The sequence below is a fragment of the Oreochromis aureus genome, linkage group 7 (assembly GCF_013358895.1).
Source record: "Oreochromis aureus strain Israel breed Guangdong linkage group 7, ZZ_aureus, whole genome shotgun sequence".
In the NCBI taxonomy this organism is placed as follows: domain Eukaryota; kingdom Metazoa; phylum Chordata; class Actinopteri; order Cichliformes; family Cichlidae; genus Oreochromis; species Oreochromis aureus.
The window spans coordinates 9,528,662-9,540,155 of NC_052948.1; the positions used below are offsets into that span (position 1 = coordinate 9,528,662).

The 11,494-nt window shown below is 40.7% G+C and overlaps 1 protein-coding gene across 2 annotated transcripts; it reads right to left on the minus strand.

The window, feature by feature from the left end:
• Positions 1–29: 29 nt before the first annotated feature.
• Positions 30–10,081, minus strand: neto2b (neuropilin (NRP) and tolloid (TLL)-like 2b). Of its 2 annotated transcripts, XM_039615871.1 has the most exons (14): positions 9,058–10,081; positions 8,094–8,183; positions 7,820–7,876; positions 7,462–7,614; positions 6,857–7,105; positions 6,702–6,749; positions 6,418–6,545; positions 3,803–3,904; positions 3,416–3,542; positions 3,005–3,118; positions 2,393–2,523; positions 2,201–2,293; positions 1,637–2,112; positions 30–215 (listed from the first exon to the last, which is right to left on the minus strand). In XM_039615871.1, exons 1-13 carry the CDS (start codon positions 9,089–9,091, stop codon positions 1,663–1,665), a joined length of 1,776 nt encoding a protein of 591 aa, XP_039471805.1. In that variant the 5' UTR covers positions 9,092–10,081; the 3' UTR covers positions 30–215; positions 1,637–1,662. The 2 variants fall into 2 exon arrangements, with proteins under 2 accessions (XP_039471805.1, XP_039471806.1); XM_039615872.1 differs by lacking the exon at positions 8,094–8,183 and having other exon boundaries at positions 30–2,112; positions 9,058–10,079.
• Positions 10,082–11,494: the final 1,413 nt, after the last annotated feature.

The following is an 11,494-nucleotide window of genomic DNA, read 5'->3' on the forward strand; positions in this document are numbered from 1 at the left end:
TCAGCATAACCAACTGTGACCAAGTAAAAACGTTTTTATAAATGAATTAAAAGTAGTAAAAAAACAACAACAAACAAACGATTATGTCCTTCAAACTATTTGTGGTGATTATAAGCACACAGGGCTTGTAACAAAAAATAAAAAAACAGACAAAAAAAACCCAACTTAAACTTCTTTAGCTCCTTTGTGCAGATGTTTTCCCAGCGTTGATCAAACTGAGAAAAGAATGAGACACACCTTTGAAGATAGGCTTAACTATTGTCACACAGAGAGTTATTATATAGCAATAATCCTGCATCTCCTGTACCTTTTGACCTATTTCTCTGGAGTCATTTATTACCTGAGGTGTTCCAAATATCGTCGCTATTCATGGATATTGAGATAAAAAAAGAAAAAAAAGACTGTGTACCGGAGCTGATAATTCATATTCCCTACAAACAAGGTCAACTTATGGAAGCATATAAAACAGAGTACATTATCATGACTGACCCATTTACGTTATCTATCACTTGTTTGATCATAGCTTTTATTGAGTACAAAGTAGCCAGTGCATAGAAACTTAACTGGAATTCTTTAATCGTGAGTTTATAAGTCTATACTTAGAGGTCAAATGAGAATTGTATAACACTGTGTTACCAGCACACACACTAGCACTGAGAATGCACTGTCAGGCTTTTGTCTATGTCTGTGCAGACAAACTATGTTGCCCCACTAATTATTGGTCCAGTGAATTTTTTTGAGGATGACAAATGAACCGCAGAGGTATGCTGACTACACTGCAAGGCTTTCCAAATGAGGTTTGTGCCAGCTACAAGGTTATGTAAGACGTTCTGTGGGAATTTCGGAGACACTGTGTGTAAGATCACAACACATAAAAACATTGGAATACAGCATTTTCTTTGAGGTCAGTACTCACACGATTTTATTTCTTATTAAATGGTTTAATTCCTAAATACAGTCCTTGCTAATTAACAGGACTATGTTGGCTTCTCCCCCACTGTGTTAACATCTGATAACCCATTGTTTTTAAGGACTGTAAAAAGAAATCTTGTTTTCTGGTTTTCATAAGGTCAAGTGTGTCACTGCAGAGTGACATAATTGTCAAATTTCCAACCTGTGTACCTGTTCAACCTGCCCAAAAGAGGATTGCAGAACAACCAGACTTTCCTTCAGCAAAACTAAAACCGACTTTAACTCGGAGCTGACTTTTCCTAAGTCAGAGGTGTGGAAATTACCTTTTTGTTTTCAATGTAGTTTTTTCACTAATACTCAAAATGTAATCACACTTCTTCTACACACTGACTCAAAACATATTTCCACAACATCTATCCGCGTTACAGTTAAATGTATTCAACAAAATACATCAACACAAGAACAGTATACAGCATTTTCTTTTACTTTCACTTTTACACCGGTGTCAGAGACTTGATAACAGCTCCCTGTTCGCTGTTTCAGCATATAAGCAAATTTGGCAGTGCCTGAGGATCTTCTTGTTGCTCCTTTACAGAGCCTATGTTTACCAGCCTTACTGAGAAGAAGGAAAGTGTACTTGGACAAGCCATTGATTTACTTTCTTTTTCCTTTTTCCTGTAAATTTGAAAAGCCCCACCCCAAAATTGAGGCAGTGTTTACCTACCCTAACGCATATCTTGTGTTTTCTCCTCAAAAGTCCATGGACAGGGATCTTTGCTGGGCCATTTCATAACCTCTTCGACTTCCTGCTCTACGCACATACACATCATACCTCCCGTCCTCCTCCTCCTCTTCATCCTCCTCCATTACTCTGTCCTGCCGCCCCAGAGCTCTCTCCCCCATACCATGATGGCCCTGTATTCGGCCTGATTTCATACTGGGCCAGCTCTTCTTCCGCAGACTGCTGTTGAAATCTCTTAGGGGAGGCAAGGAGTTTTGGAAGTCTACTCTGAAAGCTGGAAGCTCCATGGATCCCCTTCCCAGGCCTTGTGCACCTAGGCTGCCTTTAATGGAGTTGATAGAGGCCAGAGAGCCACAATGGTGTTCGTGTATGCAGCGCGATCCTGACGAGGACCTCCTGAGCGCTTGTAGGGACTGGAGCTCCTCTGACAACTCCCCAAGGTCTCTTGAAGAAATCTCCTGTGAAGGACAATGTTAATAAATTAGTAGTTTTAAAATGATATAAACATATACCAATAATATAATGTGTCAAAGCAATAAAACTGACCTTGTCTCTGAGATTAAAGAGTTCATAGTGAGGAGGGTCAAACACCTCCTGGAAGTCAGCACGAGGAAACAAGTTGTTCTTACGAACCAACACCTTTAAAATATGACAGGGAATCACTATTTTATTTGTAGTTTGTATGACAAAAATTTAGTGGGATGATGTTATAAGAATTCAACAAATTTTCTTAAATACCTTCTTACGTGGCTGCTTGACTTGCACCAGAATGGAGACAATTAGGAGTAACAGCACCACCCCCGTAGACACACAGATTATTGTCCCGTGAGTCTTTGTGATCTGGTGAAAAAGACCTTTGTTCTTTTTCTCTGGAGGATAGAGATGACGACATAAAGAGTTAAAAATATCAGAGGCTTTCAAAGGCACCGAGAGTACATCAGTCATTTACTTGTTCCCTCCCGTGTCAACACAATTCGTATCTCTGGATGCCAGGAACAATTCAAGGCAGTTACTAAAAGCTAAGGCACTGATAAACACCCATCCCAGCACTAGAGATGCTTAAGATCCACTTATTAGCCAAAAAGCCTTGAAGGCCTTTCAGTTGGAAACGCGTCAAAACGATGAGATTATGCTTTTCCTGCCAAGTGGAAACACATCGATATTAACTGTTCTGTAGTTGCTGCCGGTGTGTGTGTTTCATAATGCTCCTCAAGGAGACTCAATGTGACACAACAAAGGCAGACATGACATCCATCATTTCACAAAGCATGACAGAATTACACAGCATAACACATCACAGCAGACCAAAGAAAGCATTTCTGCCAAAGTGCTTCAGCAGAATCGAGGTACCTTTGCAGTTGCTTTCGTCCCAAGGAAAGACACAGTTTTGTATGCCGTTGCACACCAGAGAAGTGTTGATGCACATGTTAGTGTGGCAAAAGAACGCACCGCCCATACAGGGTGCTAAAACACAAACACAAGTGTATATGAAGTATGTATACAACCTGACAAAGCATCGAAAGCTACAAGCAGAAAGAATGTGGCATGTCCTAGTCAGGGTATTTTATCAGAGATCCAACTATAAAATGCTTATCAAAACTATTATTATTTGCTATTGCTAAGACTTACTATATAAAGTGCAGTAATTAAAAGTAACCACCAAAATATGCACTGTATCTTTAATACATTTACTTTCCCATCGCAGCTGAAAAAGCAAAATGATGGGCAGGGGGGAAAGAATAATCTGAAGGAGACACTCACGGTCAGCAAAAGATGTGAACAGCATCCGGAAACGGCTGAGACGGCTTGTCTCATCAGCCCACATCCTCACTACTCCCACACCAGTGTCCAGCATAATGTCATTAGCTACTGTACTACAAAACTTGGCCTGCAAGAAACCACACACCACTTTCTTTTATGGATGTTGATGTGCGGACTCAATGAGGCCAAGGTCTGTAGAACAGTTGCTACATACTTGTGATTTAAATATGGCATTAAAAAAGGAGCATGTATGGCAAAGAAAGAAAGATAAATCCTGTAGCAGAAGAAGAACCTCAGACCTGAAAGCATAGTGCAATGTAATGCGCAACAAACTTAGTGCGTCATGCAGAGACAGAGTAATATTTATGATGTTATGCAAAGAATTACCTTTAGATCCTCAATGGCATTACTGCCATCATAAACAGCCACAAAGTTCTTCTTACATTCATTGGAGTTTTCCATCTGGTATTCCAAGAATCGCAGGTAAATCTGGAATGAGTAATGGAGAGGGAAATAATGTACACTTTTCATTTTTCACACACAAACCAATTCCAAAAAGGCCGGGATGCTGTATAAAAAATGAATCCAATGATTTGTAAATCCCATAAACATGAAAAACAGGTCAACTATTTAAACTGGGAACAATGTCCCTGCCATACCCATAGAGGCTGGGGTCTACCACACCAGGCAAGACCCCAGCTGCAGGCTGGAGCTAGCAGGCAAGGACATACATGGAACGCTATCACCAAGTGGCTGGTATAGTCTACAGGGCCTGGAAGTGGCCTGGAAGTCCTGAGGTCAAAATGGGATACGCCCCCTAGGGAGGTTGAGGATGACCGAGCTAAGATCCTGTGGGACTTCCAGATACAGACAGACAAACTGGTGATGGCTAACCAACCAGACATAGTAGTGACAGCCGTAGTGATAGATGTAGCTCTATCGAGTGATAACAACATCAGGAAAAAGGAACACAAGAAGCTCAAGAAGTACCACGGGGCTGAGAGAGGAGCTCAAAAAGACGCGAAGGGTGAAGGCAACAGTGGTCACTGTGGCAATCGGAGCACTCAAGGCAGTACCCCCATACGGGGCGAGTGCCACCAGCAGATCCCAGGAACAACATCTGAGATCTTTGTCCAAAAGATCGCCGTCCTAGGAAGCACAGGATCAGCTGCTGGACTTTTAGGAGAGGAATGCTGTTCTGTTCATGCCTGATGTAGGATTCTAGCTGCTCAGCAGTCCTGGGCCTTCTTTGTTGTAATTTTTGCTTAATGATTCAAATGTTTTCATTTAGTGAAAGGTCTCTGCTGCAGACAGGCTGGTTTAGCATCTGAGAAATTCTGCTACGAAGCCATGATGTTGACATATGCATGCAGCACATTTAGTTTTGTCTTGCTGAAATATAGAAGGCCTTATCTGAAAAAGATATCATCTACATGGTACCTTTACAGCCACTTCCATAGGTACTATTTCACTTCCATACCATCAAAGATTCATGTTTTTTAAGTCACCGCTCAAAACAAGACAGATGGTCCCTCTCCTCCTCAGTCCAGAGAAAGCAGCGCCCAAGTTCTCCAAAAAAGAGTTTAAAATTTTGATTTGGCAAACTGTGTTCACAGAGAGTGATTTTGGAGCTCATGCAGTTATTTACATGGCAGAAGCACATCTGTTTTTAAAACAGTGCCATCTGAGAGCCTGAAGATTATGGACATCTGTCATGTTCCAGAGTTTGAGCCTTATTAACTGAATACTATTATTTTATGATTCTTAGTTGACTGTTAAACTTGATTTTTGTGTATCTTGAGCCTTTCAGTTTATTTTCATTTGTATTCTGGTCTGGGTTGATTAAGCATAGTTGTTTCATGTTTATTTTCCTGGCTTTACCTTCATGTCTTTGTCAAATATGAGTGTGCTAAGGTCTTATCTCTGTGGTAGGTATGTGACTTCCTTTTTTTATTTTCAACGCTAGTTGTCTTTTGTGTTTTATTTCTAGTTTTACTTCTGTTGTCTCTAATTTGTCTTTAGCTGTTCCTCATATCCTACCTCTTCCCAACCCCCCTGATTAGCCCTTAGTGTGTCAGCTTGTATAGACAGGCTTAGTGACTCCCTTTGTCTCTGTCTGTATGTTTATGTTTCTCTCCCTGTGTGTTCCCAGCTTTCAGTTGCCTTCTTCTATGGACTTCAGCATTTTTGGTTCCTGCTACAACTTCCAAAGATAGATGTCTGCCTGTCCTTGGAGTCTGCATTTGGATCCTCAATCTGCTAAACTATGACAGCATCCAATTATCACTTTCAGCTTTGTCCCTTGCACAGAGATTTCTCCAAATTCTCAGAATCTTTTAAAAATGCACTGTAGATGATGAAATATTTAAACTCTTTACCATTTAACATGTCCTCTTGTAAATAACATATGACTTCATAAGATTTGCAAAGCATTGCATTCTCTTCCTATTTACATTTCACAGCTTTTTACAAAATGGGTTTGTAATTCAGCTCGTTTATGTTTGCCAACAGAAGACAGGTGAATCATCACTGATATAAATCATTTTGACTCAGCTTTACTGCACATGTACTTAAGCTGACTGTCACATGCAATGCACAATGCACATGTATATAATTTATATGCATAAGCTGCGGATTAGTAGTTGCTTGATATTAAAAAAAGACGCTTGGGATGCTTTGTTTTTCAAATAATGTAAAGAATATAGAAAAATACATCACAGCAGATATGGAGAGGGTGAAGGGTGAAAGCAGAAAGCAAAATAAGCTGCAGGCTGCAGACTCATCTTTCATTCCACTGTACTGTTTGTCATTTTGTTCCCAATGAATCATATCCCCTCTCCTTAAATTCATTTTGTTGAGAAGCAATATTTTTCCTTTCCTTTTCCTTTTCTTTCCTTTCCTTTCCTTTCTGCTTTTGCTTTTTACAGACTTTCAGTTATCACTCAATTGAAAACACAGAAATGGAGAACTGAAAATTTAACAATGTCATTTTAATATCTTACCCTGTTCTTTGTTGGGGCACGTATAGTCCAGATGCAGTCCACTGCCTGGTCCGGCTTCACTTTGTACTCTTCGTCCACCTGACTTGAACGGATCACACCATCAGCTCCAGACAGCTCAAACTGACAATCTGACCCAGAGACAGCGACAGTTGGCAAGAAACAAAGTGGAAGCAAAAAGGAGGACATGTGATCAGATGGAAAGTGACAAGACTTTATTTCGCATAGCAGTCTAAAGATGTACACCTGAAGCTGCATGAGATTTCTTATACATGCTGTTGCACTACCTGGGATGGGGTTTAAAAGTCCTCCCACATGCAGATGAAATTCAGGATCTTGGAGGTGAGAAATCAGAAGAGCAAAGAATCACTGGTCAGCAAAAAGCTATTTGTTTTTTGAGCAGTGTGAAAATGGTACATCCACCACACTGCATTTTAGTCACCTGCAGTAAAGCTGTACTGGACCTGGAAGCCAGTCCCCTCCAGCTCTTCATCACTGAAGAAGCGGATCCACATGAAGCGTCCACTGGACAGGATGAGTCCAGGACTGGCTGAGCCGCAGAAGCGATTGATGAGCGGGGAAAAACTGAAGGGACCGTCCCGCACTTCGATGTGGTCGAAGCGACATTCGAACGACGCCTCGATGTGGAAGACTTCGTCAAACATCAGCTCTATTCTCTGGCGAGGCAGGGCTGGGGAACGATTGGCACTCTTTTACTGTCAAAGAGGTGATTCAGGAATACAAAACGCTACCATAAAAATGCCAACAAGAAAGACATGCTTGCTCCTTTCAGATACTACTCTGTCTTGTATGTTCTTTATATATCATTACTGGTTGAAAAGTTAATGGACGATACATTAAAATAACACAGTTTTGTCTTTAATGACAAAAGAGGAAAATGAGGCATTGCACATAATAGGTTTTATATGTGTCGATGGCATCGGATTCTCGCAGAGCCAATCTGAGCCAATAAAAGAATATGGCCCAATATCTGAACTTTTTTCACATCAGTAAAATGAGCAGGGCTGTGTGCTTCTCATCAGTTACCTTCCAGCACATAGAGGCACTCCTTGTTTGGAGGGTACGTATTTGGGTAGTTTGGGGAGCTGAAAGTGCCGCCATCAGTGGTTCGTACCCAGTTTCCACAGTGACGCTGTGGTCGTAGAGAAGGGTTAACTGCTTTCGATCCTGCACCTGCATCTGTACATTATGAAAACCAAGCAACACAAAGCATTCAAAACTACAAAAAATTATCCGGACAAAAGCTGCTGACATCTAAATTGCAGTTTTGGACACATTTGTGTAAAAAAATAAATAAATAAATAAATCTCAAATTAAAGAAGAATATGGAAATGTATAAAGGAGTCCATTTGTCAAAGGAGCACAGTAAAGTTTGCAATCTTACCTTTAATCTTTTGCGCCAGTGCAAATCCCCCCTCAATGAATAGGAGAAATATCCAGACTGTACAGAAGTCAACAGTGTGTGAAATCACAGTAAGGAGGGGTACAATCAAGGAATAAAGGAAAAGAGAGAGCTTAGCAGGATTTGTTTGTCTGCGCTTTATGTTTCAGTACACTCAGCAGAATCCCTGAATGCATATATAAGGCAAGGGTGTGGGGTTCAAAGCTTGGGAGCGAGAGAACAAGCTGCTTCTACCATCTGCTTCCTTAACTCTTACTCTTATCTTTGCATCCTCTTTTTTTTCCGCCAAGATTTATGCTGGGTGAGAGGCGGGACTGCTGTCTGCCAAGAAGCTGTTCAAGGACATCTAATGGTAAATATGTATAAAAAAAGAAAAGAAAAGTTTCAAGAAATCATATCTTGCACCACATTTGTACCTATTACATAAAATGTGACCCAAATAAATCATCTTGCCCAGGGGCACCAGTCTGCTTAGAACTTGCTTTGAGTTTTCACCAAAGTGGCATGTTGGCATGTTGCTGCACATCCAGGGACAAAAAGCAAAACATAAAATGACAGTTATGATATAGGCTGTGGACGTTCGTGCTGCATGTTCTGCCTGTCACAGCTTGTGACCTGGGAAAAAGGCAGATTTATAACTTTTGACTCTGTTTTCAATTCATTACTGTTGTACAATAAGGTAAATAAGATGTGTGGCTGACTGCCATAATGCTGCATGTTAAATTTACTTGCAGCCCTTCCTCTGAGAACATATTAAGTGGGTGCTGAGGAGGAACAGAGGCAGCAACAGCAGCCCAAATCCTCCTCTTGCCCAGGCACTGAGCCACCACACGCTGACGCAAAAGGGGGAAAACGGATTTCCTACTTTGATTTTTTTTAAAGAAAAAACCGTGTTGCTTATTTTTTTTCTTACTTTTTAGAGTAACTGTGCACCGAGCAAGTGTGTGGAGCTGTTACTTCAGCACCACGAATCGATGCACAAGAGAAACTTTCAAAACAAAGACAAAAACGTAGTGTACAGGGTCCCTTGCGTCATATATTCCGGGTTTTTGTGCACAAAGTAACTGCACAAACATGTCAGAAAACAGCCAAGAAAAACCCCCCTAAAAACCAGACTTGAGACGCCCGCGTTTTTAACAACTCTTTTTTCCCTCAGACATTTGAGTAAAGAAATTACGCGATCTGCTCTAAAGTGCGAAAATATGGATGATTTCTCTTACCTGCGTACATCCTCGCCGCTGAGCTCCTTTTCATGAGTTTTTCTGTTTTCAAACTTGTCCCTCACATCCCCTGTTTATGTCAGTAGTACGGATTACCGCACATTAAAACTACTGATTTAGAAAATCCGAACTTTCACCTTTCCATCCTAGTCGTGTTGGTCAAACTGAGAGCGGCTCAGGTGCGAAAAAGAGCAGATGAACTTCTGATTCGTCATCTGTCTGTTTGCACAGTTTTCCTGCCCAGCTCGGTGTATGAGACTCAGCCTCAAACAAACGGATGATGAGTCTGCAGCTGCTCGCGGTTTAAAGATTGAGCTCAGTTGGCGCTAGACTGGAGGGGAAAGATGACTGCGCATGTGCATCATCAGTTATGAGTATTGGTGATATGATAAACCTCCAATCGCCCGTTTGGCATGGGGATGAAATAAATTGGGATTTCCCATTTTTCAAATTTTAATTAGCTGATACTGGCCGCCGCACTCATTCTCCCAGACAGACAGACAGACAGTCGCGCGCGCGCGCGCACACACGCACACACATGGCGGGGGGACCGTGCCAAAAAGCCCACTGAGCATAAGTCTGTCGGTGCATTGCTGTGAATTCCTATTCAGAGCAGAGAGCATGGACACATTGGCTCTAGCCTTCTCATTTTTCACCAAGGACACTCATCACCTAAAGCCCCAAAAAGCTGGCTATAGAGCCAGAGAGAGATGGAAATGGAAGCCAAGTGTAGGTGGGATAGAGATTTTCCTTTGATGTGTTAGCTTTTAGGACAAAAATACTAAAAACTACTCACCACATCCACTGGAGGATTTGTACTGTATTTTATAGGTGAATGTACTTGCTTTAAATCAGAAGCTCGTCACAAAACGTGGGACATTTGCCAGTTCTCCCTTCAGTTGATCAGTTGTATCAAAACCTCCCTATTCTACTTGTTTTTCACATTCAATGCATGTTTACAACCAATCAAAGAAGCAGACAAATCTGAATATATTAAGTTGTTATACCATTTATGAATCTGATACTGGAGGATATTCCTCAGACTTTCCTTCAGAAGCTACAGAGAAATTTCTTTAAGTAAAAATATAATTACTATCAAGAGTTTAAAGTACTTCTACTTGTTATAAGTAATAACATATGAAAGTATAAGTTTTTAATATGTATTTAATCATTGGATCAATATTGCTTATTTAATAACATTCAAGCTGAATTAATGTAATTTTAGCTTTTTTAATCATGTGGGAAAACTATTATGGTACAAAGTTAATAGTACAAAAAAGCCTCAGTTTCAAGTACTATACAAACCCAATCACAAAAAAATCACAAAAAAAGGTGAGATGCTGTATAAGATATGAATAAAAAAAGAACTCAGTGATCCGCAAATCCTATTAACCTGTATCTTATTCACAGTAGCCCATAGAAAACCTATCAAATCTTTAAAATGAGAAAAAGTAAGCAAGTGAAGTTTATTTGCAAAGTGCCTTTTGCAGACACAAGACAAGTCACAAAGCACAATCAGTTACTAATAATAAGAATCTCAACAGAAAGCTGTTAAATAATAAATGCTTTTTAACAGCAGGAGACTATTCCAAAGTCTAGGTAGCAGAGATTAGAAAGCTAATCTACAACAGATTAAAAACACGCCGACACGCCTCACAAACATGCCTCAAACCACAGAGCAACACAAACCAAAGCCAAAGACCATACTTATTTAATAGGTGGGTAAGAAAGTCAGCAGGAGATAAACGCTCGCTCACACAACATGTGGACTTTCACAAAGCTGCATCCTCTGGGCTTGTGTTTGAAAACAACACTTTCCCCTGTGACTGATTATAAAGGGAAGGTGTTGTCTCGGAGTTGCGTGAATCATTTATTATCGGCGCATGTTCGGTTGAGAAAGAGCGCTTAAACTCCACCTCACCCTGAGCCGTGTGAAGTCTGAACTCAAAGTGGCCACGCATACCTGCTGTTACTCTCACAGCCAGTCCTCTGGTCCTCTGCCTGCTGCTCGTTCACTGAAACACATGCAAACAAGTACACATACAGGTACACTTTCACCACACATCAAGGGTATTCAAATCCACATCAGTTACCATAGCAACCAGACTTTAGTCTTGGCTGCTTCTTCTGAGGTAATCAGAGACCTAGAAAGCAGAGGTTTAAGGGGGTTAGACAGAGACAGGGATCAAAGTGGAACAAAAGGTGTGCTGCTGCTCCAGGAGGAGAAAAGCAAGCAGAAGTACTGTTGATTTTTATTCCCCTGTGAGTTACTGTAATGTTGAGTATTACTTCAGTAATACTCAATCTTTCTGATTTCCTTTCACATTACTAGAATTCTGTAATTTTTCTCAGCTTTTAGAGCTTTCTGATTCTCTACTCGATAAAATCATTCTTAACCCGGCCGTGCATGTGTGGGCTCCATCTTCCATTAACTTAT